Source organism: Asterias rubens, chromosome 11 (assembly GCF_902459465.1).
Source record: "Asterias rubens chromosome 11, eAstRub1.3, whole genome shotgun sequence".
NCBI classification, from domain to species: domain Eukaryota; kingdom Metazoa; phylum Echinodermata; class Asteroidea; order Forcipulatida; family Asteriidae; genus Asterias; species Asterias rubens.
The window spans coordinates 16,709,998-16,722,710 of record NC_047072.1 but is presented as its reverse complement, the minus strand read 5'-3'; the positions used below and the strand labels follow the sequence as shown (position 1 = coordinate 16,722,710).

The 12,713-nt window shown below is 40.6% G+C and overlaps 1 protein-coding gene across 1 annotated transcript; it reads left to right on the top strand.

The window, feature by feature from the left end:
* Positions 1–404: 404 nt before the first annotated feature.
* Positions 405–11,306, top strand: LOC117296945 (NADP-dependent malic enzyme-like). Its single transcript, XM_033780049.1, has 11 exons — positions 405–652; positions 4,055–4,213; positions 4,682–4,882; positions 5,678–5,839; positions 6,534–6,637; positions 6,870–7,077; positions 7,365–7,478; positions 7,614–7,725; positions 8,501–8,643; positions 9,965–10,138; positions 10,663–11,306. Exons 1-11 carry the CDS (start codon positions 464–466, stop codon positions 10,903–10,905), a joined length of 1,809 nt encoding a protein of 602 aa, XP_033635940.1. The 5' UTR covers positions 405–463; the 3' UTR covers positions 10,906–11,306.
* The last annotated feature ends 1,407 nt before the right edge of the window (positions 11,307–12,713 follow it).

The window sequence follows — 12,713 nt, the reverse complement described above, 5'->3', positions numbered from 1 at the left end:
ATTCTGTGTTTATTGAGTTGTTGTGCTTACTTGCCAACAAGTACAGGCTTTATGAAATTTAATGCTAAGCAAAATATTTATTGTTGTGCTTAGGCCCATTCACTATCAGGCTTTCGGAAGCTTGGCCCTGGCCAGAATACTGCTTGAAAAAAATTAATTCATTTTTGCTACTCAAAAAATGAGTGGGGCACCAGTCACAGCCTTATAAACCTAATTTAACTTTTGATGGTAGCATGTTTCTGTGCTTAGCAAGTTTGTGTGTGTGCTTACACGCTTTTAAGACTGGGCCAAGAACTGGGGCAAAGGTTATGAACACTCCCCCGACGTCAGTTAAATATCCTCCACGGCAAAGTGTATGCACCAGACTAAAACTTCAGTCGGCTGTTTTTACTCGTGATGTTTACAACCTTGGACTGACGATAAAAATTCAACCTAGTTTTTGTTGAATTTATCTACCTTTCGAATGTCGGCGATGATAAATAACCACAATGGGGCAGCAGAAGGACCAAGCAGGCATCATCCACTGAGGTTTGGAGGTCTGCAACATAGCGATTCGATGGATTTGGAGGATAGTTGTCGTGAGCTTGTTGTGGTTCATCAGCGACCGATGCGATGGGGTCCCGATGCATTGAAAGACAACAGGAATAACAAGGTGGGGTGGTATGACCATGGTCTGACAGGATGGGGTGACACTGTGACAGACAGTTCGATTTATCTATGATCAAACTGCATTGGGGATTTGGGTAGCTAAGGGCCAAGGGGTGTTGTGTCATGTCAGGCGTTTGTTTGTAGGGGGATTGTTTGTTTTCCTCGTATATGATGAGCGATCACTGACCAGTGACTGTCACTGATGCCTTTAATTTTCTTCAATTTCAAGTGAACTTTTCTTGTTCATGATCCAATCTAAACTTTGTTACATTTTTAAAAATTCTATTTCTAATCCAAGGCTAATATTAATATTATTATATTATTAATTTTATTAAAATATCAGGCCTGCTTACAGTTTGTACTGTTTTATAATAAACAGCTAACACTAACTGACTAAAAAACACTACAGACACAGGAGTATAGTACATAAATTACACACAGTTTTTTTTTAAATATAGTGCTCTACTCTACTGTGGTGATGGGTTGAGGAGGGGGGAGGGTATGTTTGTTGTCTTTCAAGATCTGCAATTTTCTGCAGGTAAATTGTTTTTGTGTTGTTGCATATTATTTATAAATTATTAATAACAATTATTATCTAAACTAGAGGCTAATGTTATTGTTTATCTACTAGTATAGGCCTGTTGTTTGTACCATAGGCCTAGACCCAGTAACTGGGGCGCTGTATTTTTTTTCTCGAAATTTGGACATATCGGTAGTCAAACTAGCAGTAGCATGACCAATAGTGTCCAGCAGTAGCATGACCAATAGTGTCCAGCAGTAGCATGACCAATAGTGTCCAGCAGTAGCATGACCAATAGTGTCCAGCAGTAGCATGACCAATAGTGTCCAGCAGTAGCATGACCAATAGTGTCCAGCAGTAGCATGACCAATAGTGTCCAGCAGTAGCATGACCAATAGTGTCCAGCAGTAGCATGACCAATAGTGTCCAGCAGTAGCATGACCAATAGTGTCCAGCAGTAGCATGACCAATAGTGTCCAGCAGTAGCATGACCAATAGTGTCCAGCAGTAGCATGACCAATAGTGTCCAGCAGTAGCATGACCAATAGTGTCCAGCAGTAGCATGACCAATAGTGTCCAGCAGTAGCATGACCAATAGTGTCCAGCAGTAGCATGACCAATAGTGTCCAGCAGTAGCATGACCAATAGTGTCCAGCAGTAGCATGACCAATAGTGTCCAGCAGTAGCATGACCAATAGTGTCCAGCAGTAGCATGACCAATAGTGTCCAGCAGTAGCATGACCAATAGTGTCCAGCAGTAGCATGACCAATAGTGTCCAGCAGTAGCATGACCAATAGTGTCCAGCAGTAGCATGACCAATAGTGTCCAGCAGTAGCATGACCAATAGTGTCCAGCAGTAGCATGACCAATAGTGTCCAGCAGTAGCATGACCAATAGTGTCCAGCAGTAGCATGACCAATAGTGTCCAGCAGTAGCATGACCAATAGTGTCCAGCAGTAGCATGACCAATAGTGTCCAGCAGTAGCATGACCAATAGTGTCCAGCAGTAGCATGACCAATAGTGTCCAGCAGTAGCATGACCAATAGTGTCCAGCAGTAGCATGACCAATAGTGTCCAGCAGTAGCATGACCAATAGTGTCCAGCAGTAGCATGACCAATAGTGTCCAGCAGTAGCATGACCAATAGTGTCCAGCAGTAGCATGACCAATAGTGTCCAGCAGTAGCATGACCAATAGTGTCCAGCAGTAGCATGACCAATAGTGTCCAGCAGTAGCATGACCAATAGTGTCCAGCAGTAGCATGACCAATAGTGTCCAGCAGTAGCATGACCAATAGTGTCCAGCAGCATGACCAATAGTGTCCAGAGCATGACCATAGTGTCCAGCAGTAGCATGACCAATAGTGTCCAGCAGTAGCATGACCATAGTGTCCAGCAGTAGCATGACCAATAGTGTCCAGCAGTAGCATGACCAATAGTGTCCAGCAGTAGCATGACCAATAGTGTCCAGCAGTAGCATGACCAATAGTGTCCAGCAGTAGCATGACCAATAGTGTCCAGCAGTAGCATGACCAATAGTGTCCAGCAGTAGCATGACCAATAGTGTCCAGCAGTAGCATGACCAATAGTGTCCAGCAGTAGCATGACCAATAGTGTCCAGCAGTAGCATGACCAATAGTGTCCAGCAGTAGCATGACCAATAGTGTCCAGCAGTAGCATGACCAATAGTGTCCAGCAGTAGCATGACCAATAGTGTCCAGCAGTAGCATGACCAATAGTGTCCAGCAGTAGCATGACCAATAGTGTCCAGCAGTAGCATGACCAATAGTGTCCAGCAGTAGCATGACCAATAGTGTCCAGCAGTAGCATGACCAATAGTGTCCAGCAGTAGCATGACCAATAGTGTCCAGCAGTAGCATGACCAATAGTGTCCAAATTTTGAAAAAGGAATGCAGCGCCCCAGTTACTTGGTCTACTATAGGCTAATTTGCAGTCATTGACTGTATGTAGTGGACTGGTCTGATTATTCCTACTCCTTGAACTATGAGGTTTGTTCCACTCGGAGACAATAGCGCAACGAACCTCATAGTTGTAGAAGTTATTCCTAGCCCCATTTTTTTGACCAACTCTCTGAATCCTACCTAGTCAAAACTTTATATATATTTGGAATTGTCTCAACTAAGAATTTAGATAGGTCTGGTTCGTTGCATTATGCAACTTTACTTTTACACACGCAACATGCGTTATACAACTTTACTTTTACACACAAACTGTGGAATAAACTCCCAATATCTCTTCGTAATCAACAATCTGTCAATATGTTCAAAACACTGCTCAAAACTCACCTGTTCTGTTAAACATTTATCTCCGTCAAGCGCGTTTGAACGTGTGTATGGAAAATGCGCTATATAAGTACATTATTATTATTAATATTATTATTATTATTATTACTACTATTAGGCATAGTGATTGCAGTTAATAATGAGTTGGGACAACCGACGAACTATTGCTTCTCTTCAGAGATTAGTTGCGATAACATAACCCTCCTCCCGACAGCGAAGCAGAGGAGGGTTACGTTAATGTAACTAGTATTCAGAGATCTGTATTTAGTCTCACATCCCTATGGTCTCCATCATTTTAGTCATTACCAAACCACACAACTCATTGTAAAATCTTGAAGGTCCAAAGGTGTTTGGTGTAGGAAAAAGTGGTGGTTTTGTTGACATTTTTCTAATAAACTCATTGCCAAATACATGCAATGATTACCTATAAAGCGGCAGTAGAATAAAGCAAGACAGTTCTGTTAGAATAAACTCTACCTGGTAAGTAGATAAACACATGGTGTAACAGCAGACCAAATATACAACATCATTAGTTGCGTTAGTTTTTCATTCTGACCAAACGTAATTTTTTCACACCCTGCAGGGGACAGCGTTTAGTCTACGGGAGCGTCAATCCCTCGGTATTCATGGCCTCCTCCCACCGGTTGTCAGTACACCAGAGATCCAAGAGCAGAGAGCGTTGCGCAACATACGAGGGCAGTCTAATGATCTGGATCGCTTCATACAGTTGATGGATCTACAGGTAATGTTTTATTTTATCTTTTAGTTATTTTCTGAATAGGAATCGAGAAGAAATGTTCAGTATTAGATGTGGGAGGAAAACCCCCAAACTGGGTGGAAAACCAAAGCAATCAGGTAGGGGAAAATATTCACATGCCAGGCTTTGGCCTAAGATGGGATTCAATTTGGAGTCCACTGAGGTAAATGGTAGGAAATAAACCACCTCGCAAACGTTTTATATCACGGTTCAAGAAGTTTTATAAAATTGAGGTAGTCCTGGCCGATTTCCTACTCACTGATGTGAATAAAGATGTTTGTAATAGTTTACACACCAGCGAAACACTGGCGGACCAACTGGTCCACTGGCTTGTTGAAAAAATTAAGGGAAAAAAGTTTTATGATCATTTACTTTTGAAGTATTTATCACTCTACGACCTTACCTTTAAGTGAGTAATTTATTTATCAGGATATGTAAACTTTGTCTTTCAAGGATCGTAATGAGAAGCTATTCTACCGAGTCATCTGTAATAACTTAGAGGAAATGATGCCGATAGTCTACACACCTACCGTTGGTCTTGCCTGCCAGCGCTATGGCCTCATCTATCGTAGACCTCGGGGGTTGTTCATCACAAAACATGACAAGGGGCATGTCGCTGATATACTTGCAGCGTGGCCAGAGCAGAATGTAAAGGTATGTGGAGGTAAAGAAGGGATATACAGCATAGAAAAGAGCAATTGGTAAAGAATTTTCCATTCTCCAGACTCATTACTCCCAGAGATTGTGAATTATTTTATATTGTACGACACTGCTCAGTGTTTGATCAGTCTGACTTTGTAAGTGACCTGCAACCGATTTCTCAAAGTGCTGTAGGATTTATCCTATCTCGAGTTGAGTAACCCGTCCTAACTTAGGATGGGTTCAATGCGTCCTAACGTCTTCTGATAAGGAACTAACCTCGTCCTAAGTCCTATGATTAATCTTAAGTAAGAAGAGTTTGGTGAAATCGTCAGCTGGCTGTGCGGTTCAGAGCACTGAACTTTTTGATCAGCAGAATGTGGGCTTGAGTCCCGGTCATGACGCTTGTGTCTTTAAGCAAGACATTAACCATTGCCGCGTCCTTCAGATGGGACATAAAGCAGTAGGGCCTGTGTGTTTATGGGAGTTGAGGCATTGCATGGTGAGGTATCAATGTATATTTGGTTTGCGGTAACACCATGTGTTTATCTACTTGCATGTTATAAAAACTATCAACTTATGTAAAAGACCCCAGTATACACTTATCACAATAATACCAGTTGTGACACTTGTGTCCTTAAATATATTTTAAACCATTGCTTCGTCCTTTGGATTGGGACGTTAGACCCCAGTAAACACTTGTCGCAAAGAGAAGGGGTTAGCCCCGGTGTGTCTAGCAGTGTGACTATCTTCATTCATGAAGGCTGCACTAAGATCTTTATAGTATTTGTTTTCATCTTTCCACCTCAGGCAATCGTCGTAACCGATGGAGAAAGGATTCTTGGACTCGGTGACCTAGGTAGCTATGGTATGGGGATACCAGTAGGTAAACTAGCACTCTATACAGCCATAGCTGGTGTACAGCCATCGCAGTGCTTACCCATTATGGTGGATGTGGGTACCAACAATCAGGTATGCATAAAAGGTTGATCAAATTGGGGTTGGGGTCAAGGTTGAATAAGCCATTTCTGAAGTTACTGCATATAGTTTGAATTCCTCAGACTAGAGGCAATTGTTATGTCAAATGGTTCATCGGGGCAAGCTTTTGTTTACAGTAAATGAGCAAACTTTCCAGATTTGTGAGGTAGACTTACTTAATTAAGCATACTTTACTGTGTAAATTCCAATTCTTTAGACTAAGAGACAGTTGTGCTTTGTCAAATGGTTCAGGCAAGCTTTTGTAAATGAGCAAAACTTCCAGATGAGCAAACCTGGCTGGTACCATTTTGCCATGCAAAAATCAAAATCAGCACTTTGGAAACCATTACATATTGCTATAAAAAAATAGGTCTCATCATTTTATAACAGGTCCGCATACCTTGTAGAAAAGTAACGAACACTTAGTAATAAAAACATAGGATTCGAACTGCCTCTAGCTACCAGGCAACCTCGGTAGTCTAGTTGGTAAGACACTGCTCTAGAATTGCAAGGGTCGTGGGTTCGAATCCCACCCTAGTAACATGCTTGTGGTATTTTTTTTACTGAACTCGGGGGAAAGTACTGAGTATACAGTGCCAACACACATCGGTGTATGGGTAAAAACCAAACAATAATACACTAATTATTTGTTATTACTGTTAAAATAATGAATCCCACTTTGTTTCAGACTCTGCTGGATGATCCACTCTACCTAGGTCTGAGAGAGAAACGAGATAACTCCGCTTTGTACGACCAGTTGATTGATGAGCTTATGCAAGCTGCTGTCGCAAGGTATAAAGTGCTATCAAGATACATGTGACAGGCATAGACCTTGCTATTGCAATGTCACAGCTCAAGTTTTTGCCATTTCAGGTTTGGAAAACTATGGAAAGCCATAAATGCAAAACAAAAACATTACATTCAAAAATAATTTTAAAGTGAGTGGCTTTCAGGTTTTTGAGACATTTAGGTACAATACAAAGTCTATGAAGAAACACTTCAAAATCTTATCTTCCTTTCTCAGATATGGCCAGAATTGCCTGATTCAGTTTGAGGACTTTGGGAACCACAACGCCTTCCGATTCCTAGAGAAGTATCGTGATAAATATTGCACCTTCAACGATGACATCCAGGGAACCGCGTCCGTTGCCGTGGCGGGAATCCTAGCTAGTCTTAAGATCACCGGGAAGAAACTTAAGGAGAATACGTTCCTCTTCCAAGGAGCTGGAGAGGTAAGTAAAAAACTTGTCTAAGATCACAGATTACATGTTCTAATGATGATAATAGTAGAAAACATCCTTTGAAATATTCCGTCTGAAGTGTCGTAGTTGATGAGAAATAACAAAAACTACTTTTCCGTTTGGAGTTTATCGGCCAGTAAGCATTTTATTCGCCCCTGGCAACTACACAAATTAACAACATTGTGACAGCAACTTGTTTTGCACTTTCTAAGTTTACAGTCATCATTATTTGTTGTTGATGTGATGATTTGTATTTTTGTTTTTGTGTTTCTATTCAGGCTTCTCTCGGAATAGCCAAGCTTCTTGTGGCAGCCATGGAAGCTGAGGGGTCAATGACCTCAGAGGCCAGGAAACGGATCTGGCTCATAGACTCCAAAGGACTCATTTGCAAGGTGTGTTGGTTGATTCAATGGGGATTCTCCTTCAGTGAACCACCCTCATCACATCTAAATATTTGTACAGTGTTGGAGAATAAAAACCATAAACGTTGTTTTTTGTTTTATTTTGCTTTTCCTTGCTTGTGGTAGGGTCGTCCCTCTGGAGGAATCACACACCATAAGGAACCATTTGCCCACGAGCACCAACCGATGGATAACCTGGGACAGATTGTACAGGACATCAAACCAACGACTCTGATTGGTAAGAATCAATCACATGATGTGGCCGAGCAGTCTAGTTCACCAGACCAAAGCTCTGGTGTTGTCAGCCGCAGAGTGTTGGTTCGAACCCGGTCATGACACTGGTGGTTTACAACTCAACAATCTGATCGTCTTCAGGAAGAATATGTTTTGAGATCGTCTTCTCCTGAAGACGATTATGGCATACTGATCGAAACGTCGAGTTGTCAATCACCAGTTCTTTTTAGCACCATCACTACTGTGTTCCTGTTAAACATCACCTAATACTTCTACCATGCTTATTGTGTTCCCGTTAAACCTCACCTAATACTTCTACCATGCTTATTGTGTTCCCGTTAAACCTCACCTAATACTTCTACCATGCTTATTGTGTTCCCGTTAAACCTCACCTAATACTTCTACCATGCTTATTGTGTTCCCGTTAAACCTCACCTAATACTTCTACCATGCTTATTGTGTTCCCGTAAACCTCACCTAATACTTGTACCATGCTTATTGTGTTCCCGTAAACCTCACCTAATACTTCTACCATGCTTATTGTGTTCCCGTTAAACCTCACCTAATACTTCTACCATGCTTATTGTGTTCCCGTTAAACCTCACCTAATACTTGTACCATGCTTATTGTGTTCCCGTTAAACATCACCTAATACTTGTACCATGCTTATTGTGTTCCCGTTAAACATCACCTAATACTTCTACCATGCTTCAAATCCTACCCGTGATACAACATGTAAGCTTTCCTTCTTCACAATTTTGTGTTTTAATTATTCCCAGGTGCTGCAGCAATCGCCGGCGTCTTCACCCAACAGATTATTGAAGACATGGCGTCATTTAATGAGCACCCTGTCATCTTTGCCCTGAGTAACCCAACGAGTAAAGCCGAGTGCACTGCAGAGCAGGCATACAAGTACACAAAGGTAAGAAAGATTACCAATAGAATTGCTTACATTGCTTCTTCGTGTGGGGGGGTCCATACTCGATAAGCGCGGCTTTTTATGGGCCCCCTCCATCTCCATAACCACGTGTCAAGTAGGATTTTAAACTTTTAATGGTGGAAATACGATATAGTAAGGTTTGCGGTAACACCATGTAATGATAAACTCTAAGTAATTGGGTTGATGTGAAAAGAACGGTTGGTTTCAACTCAACGTTTCGATCAGTATGCTCTGATTTTCTTCTGGAGAAAGCTGGACTCTGATGCTGCAATCTGCTTAAAAGTACTGTTGATGTAATTTTGGTTTTTACCCATACACCGATTTGTGTCAGTACTGTAAACTCGGTACTTTTTCCGAGTCCTGTGAACAAATATAACCGGCATATTACTCTATTGATGTGTTTTGTATTGGTTGTTAGTACTTTTTTTTTGTGTTTTACAATTGCCTTTTCTTGTAAATTTTGGTTTTATATTGTATTACATCATTGTATTAACTTAATATTGCATTTGCTTGTAATGTATTATTCACAACCTTGTGTAATGATGGTAATTAAGTGAGTTGAAATTGAAATTGAGAAATGATTCACAGCTCCTGCACCAGGGGTGTATTTCCCTAGTCTTATCTCAAGTTAAAACGAGTTACTTGTCCTAACCTAGACTAGCCTTAAGTTTTTAATATCTCCTAGGAATCCTCCTAACCTAAGTCTTTGTGAAATAAACCCCAGGTCCAACTTCCATATTGCTGTTATTATAATAGTGGGTAACCAGGGAGAAAAACATTGTGAGAAACGGCTCCCTCGAAAGTAACGTAGTTTTTTAGACAGAGGTAATAATAATAATAATAATAAATAATAATATTAATAATAGTAATAATAATGTATGTGTATTTTATAAAATAATTTCTCCCTCAAATATTAGAAGACTTTAGGCCTGAAGCCTTTTGTAGGCATTTTCACATGTTTGTTATTTGATGCATATATGTAGGGACACACCATGTAAGAATACTGGTCTTTGACAATCACATGTACCAAACATGTCTAGTGCCTTTAAATAGACCGATCCATTAAGCTCCACCCCATTGCGTATTGACCGATCACAACGCAACGAAGGTCGACACTAAGGTCCGACATGCCTGCTCCGACATTGTGCGCGCGGAGGCTTGTGCAGAAAGGCGTTGGAGAGCCCCACATGTTTTTGCTCACACGTGCGTCGTGGGCGGAGCCTACTGGATCGGTCTATTGTTTTGGCATTGGGCTTTGCTTCATAAATACTCCTTGTAACTTCTTCATTTCTTCTTTTCCCAGGGTAAGTGTGTATTTGCGAGTGGGAGTCCCTTCCCTGCCTACAAACTACCTGATGGTAGGGTACTTCACCCCGGACAGGGTAACAACTCCTATATATTTCCGGGCGTGGCACTGGGTGTGGTCCTGTTTGGGGTGCGGCACATCAGTGATGACATGTTTCTACAGGCAGCTAAGGTTTGTCAGATTCAAATTTCAAGAATTTTCAAAATGTTTCAGAAGCTAGTTTTATAAATGACTTGTAACCGATGTGGCTGAACGCTCTAGTGAGCTCGACACAATTTCAAGTCATTGGATGTGGGTACTAACCCTGATAGTAACACTTTGCCCCACTTAAGCCGGGGTTCATACTTCCCGCGAATGCGATACAAATTTTGATGTCACAAACTCGCAGCTAATAAATCGCAACAGTTGAACTGTGTTCAACTGCAAAACATTCCCTGCGAAAACAGCCCTGTGAGGTAAAAATTTGCTACGCATTTGCAGGAATTTCCCCAGATTGCAGATTTAAAACCAAATATAAATGTATGTTAGCAGGCTTCACGCTCGCAAGCTTTCACGTTCTCAAGCTTTCACGCTCGCAAGCTTTCGCGCTCACAAGCTTTCATGCTCGCAAGCTTTCATGCTTTGCGCTTACAGTTCAGGTTTCTTTTAACAGCCTATCTTATCTTTCTTAATAAATATTCATTTTTTCCCCACAGTGTCTTGCGAGCCTTGTGACCTCGGAGCACCTTAAAGACGGGCGTGTCTACCCTCCCCTCCAACAGGTGCGTGACGTATCCCTCAAGCTTGCCACTAAGATAGCCGAGTACGCCTACGAGGCCAACGTGGCGTCACGCTACCCGCAACCCAACAACATTCAAGAGTTTGTCCGTAGTCGTATGTATGACTTTACGTATGATTCATTTGAGCCGCTGTTCTACGATTGGCCAAAAGCGAAGTAGAGATATATTGGCGCATTGCCAACTTGACCTTGTTGTTAAAAAGTGTGGTCAGTTATATTGTGTGTTTCGTATCTATGCATGAAAGTGCTTCACCGAACGAATAATGGCAACAGTTTTTATAAAGTTATTGAAAAACATCATTCCTCATGGAGAGATATATTTTTCAATAAACCGTAAAAAAACGCAAAATGACCTTAAGTGCAGCTGCCAATTATCAACTTGAACCAATCAAAACACAGCTATGCAAAGCTTGCGTCACTGCAACGGTTATGCAATGAAATAATTGTACTATTTAAATCACTGGTTCTGTAAAATCAATACTTATCTTTATCCTATAAAGACAGGGGACCAGTCTAAATTGAGCACAGCATTCTCTGTGTTCTATTTCTGTAGTGCTGTGTTTGTACTGTGTTTGAAAGTGTGATACATGTACTTAAACATAAACTTCCGTCCATCATTCATACTCTCTCAGGCACAATTCTGACTCCAGGGGGTTGCGTTTTCACAAAGAGTTAGGACTAGTCCTAGCTTTGGACTAGTCCTAGCTTTGGACTAGTCCTAACTTTGGACTAGTCCTAACTTTGGACTGGTCCTAACTTTGGACTAGTCCAAGGTGATATTAAAAACTTAAGTATAGTCCTAAGTTAGGACGACGAGTAACTCGTCTTTACTCGAGTTAAGACTAATCTTAACTCTTTGTGAAATCCACCCCAGGACAACTTAACTTGTTTTGTTTTTGAACGCACAAAATGTATCTGTAATTCTTGTTTAGCTCAGGACTTTGGAATTTTTATGTGTGCAGATTTTTAAATGTTTATGTTAAATGGCGCACAAAACTTAAATTACAAATTTTAGTGATTTCAAGCAAAAACGGTTCACTTGTCAAAATACCAAAAGGTATTTATTGTTGAGGACTGGTTTTCATGCTGAATCATGCAATGGACTTACATTGTCTGCTTACAGCATGTGAGGTCTACCAATGGTATTACTTCGGACATATTATTTATGAAATATTGGATGAAGACAAACCAAAAATTGCAAATTATATTCTATTTATTAAATATAGTATGTATCATACTCTACTTTATACCCCTGGGCCCAACACCCTTACACTGTGATAAGTGTGGTTTTGCAGTTGTATGAGTATTTTTAAATTTGCTCCTGCGTCTCACATCCAGTGAGGCCGAAGACCAAGTTTGATATGGGACACAGACGCGCGATATATGTGTATTTTTTTAATCCATGAGCGGGCGTGTGATTACAAATTTATTTGCAAGCAAACCTGATGCATGGCTTCAAATAGTGCAAGCTAAACCAAGTTTGTTTTCACTAAACCGAGTTAACTTCCACTAAGACAGCAAATATGAACTCAAATTGTTCCATAAAACTCAGGATTTGGTCTGTACGTCCATTTTCAATGGTTGATAATTACAGAGCGAAATAACATTTTAGGGGAAAAACTTCTTTCCAAGTTGACGGAAGTTGATGTTGTGAGCAAATAATCATTTATATAGAATAATTTGAGTCCACTTTGTAAATAAGTGCTGTTAAAATCTCTCTGGACCAAGTTTGGAGCAAGTTATCGTTCACTTGACCAAGTTATCTTTCACTTGACCAAGTTATCTTTCACTTGACCAAGTTATCTTTCACTTGACCAAGTTATCTTTCACTTGACCAAGTTATCTTTCACTGGACCAAGTTAACTTTCACTGGCCAAGTGAACATAACATTTTTAAAACATCAAGATGCAAATTTACTGATTTTAAAAAATAAAATAAATAAAACAGATTATTGGAGTATTTTTAAAA

Excerpts from the sequence above, each read along its gene's own strand:
- LOC117296945 (XM_033780049.1), top strand. The coding sequence starts at position 464 with ATGTCGGCGATGATAAATAACCACAATGGGGCAGCAGAAGGACCAAGC. Across the intron at positions 4,883-5,677 it reads GGCCAGAGCAGAATGTAAAG|GCAATCGTCGTAACCGATGG; the intron begins GTATGTGGAGGT and ends TTTCCACCTCAG. Across the intron at positions 10,139-10,662 it reads TGTTTCTACAGGCAGCTAAG|TGTCTTGCGAGCCTTGTGAC; the intron begins GTTTGTCAGATT and ends TTTTCCCCACAG.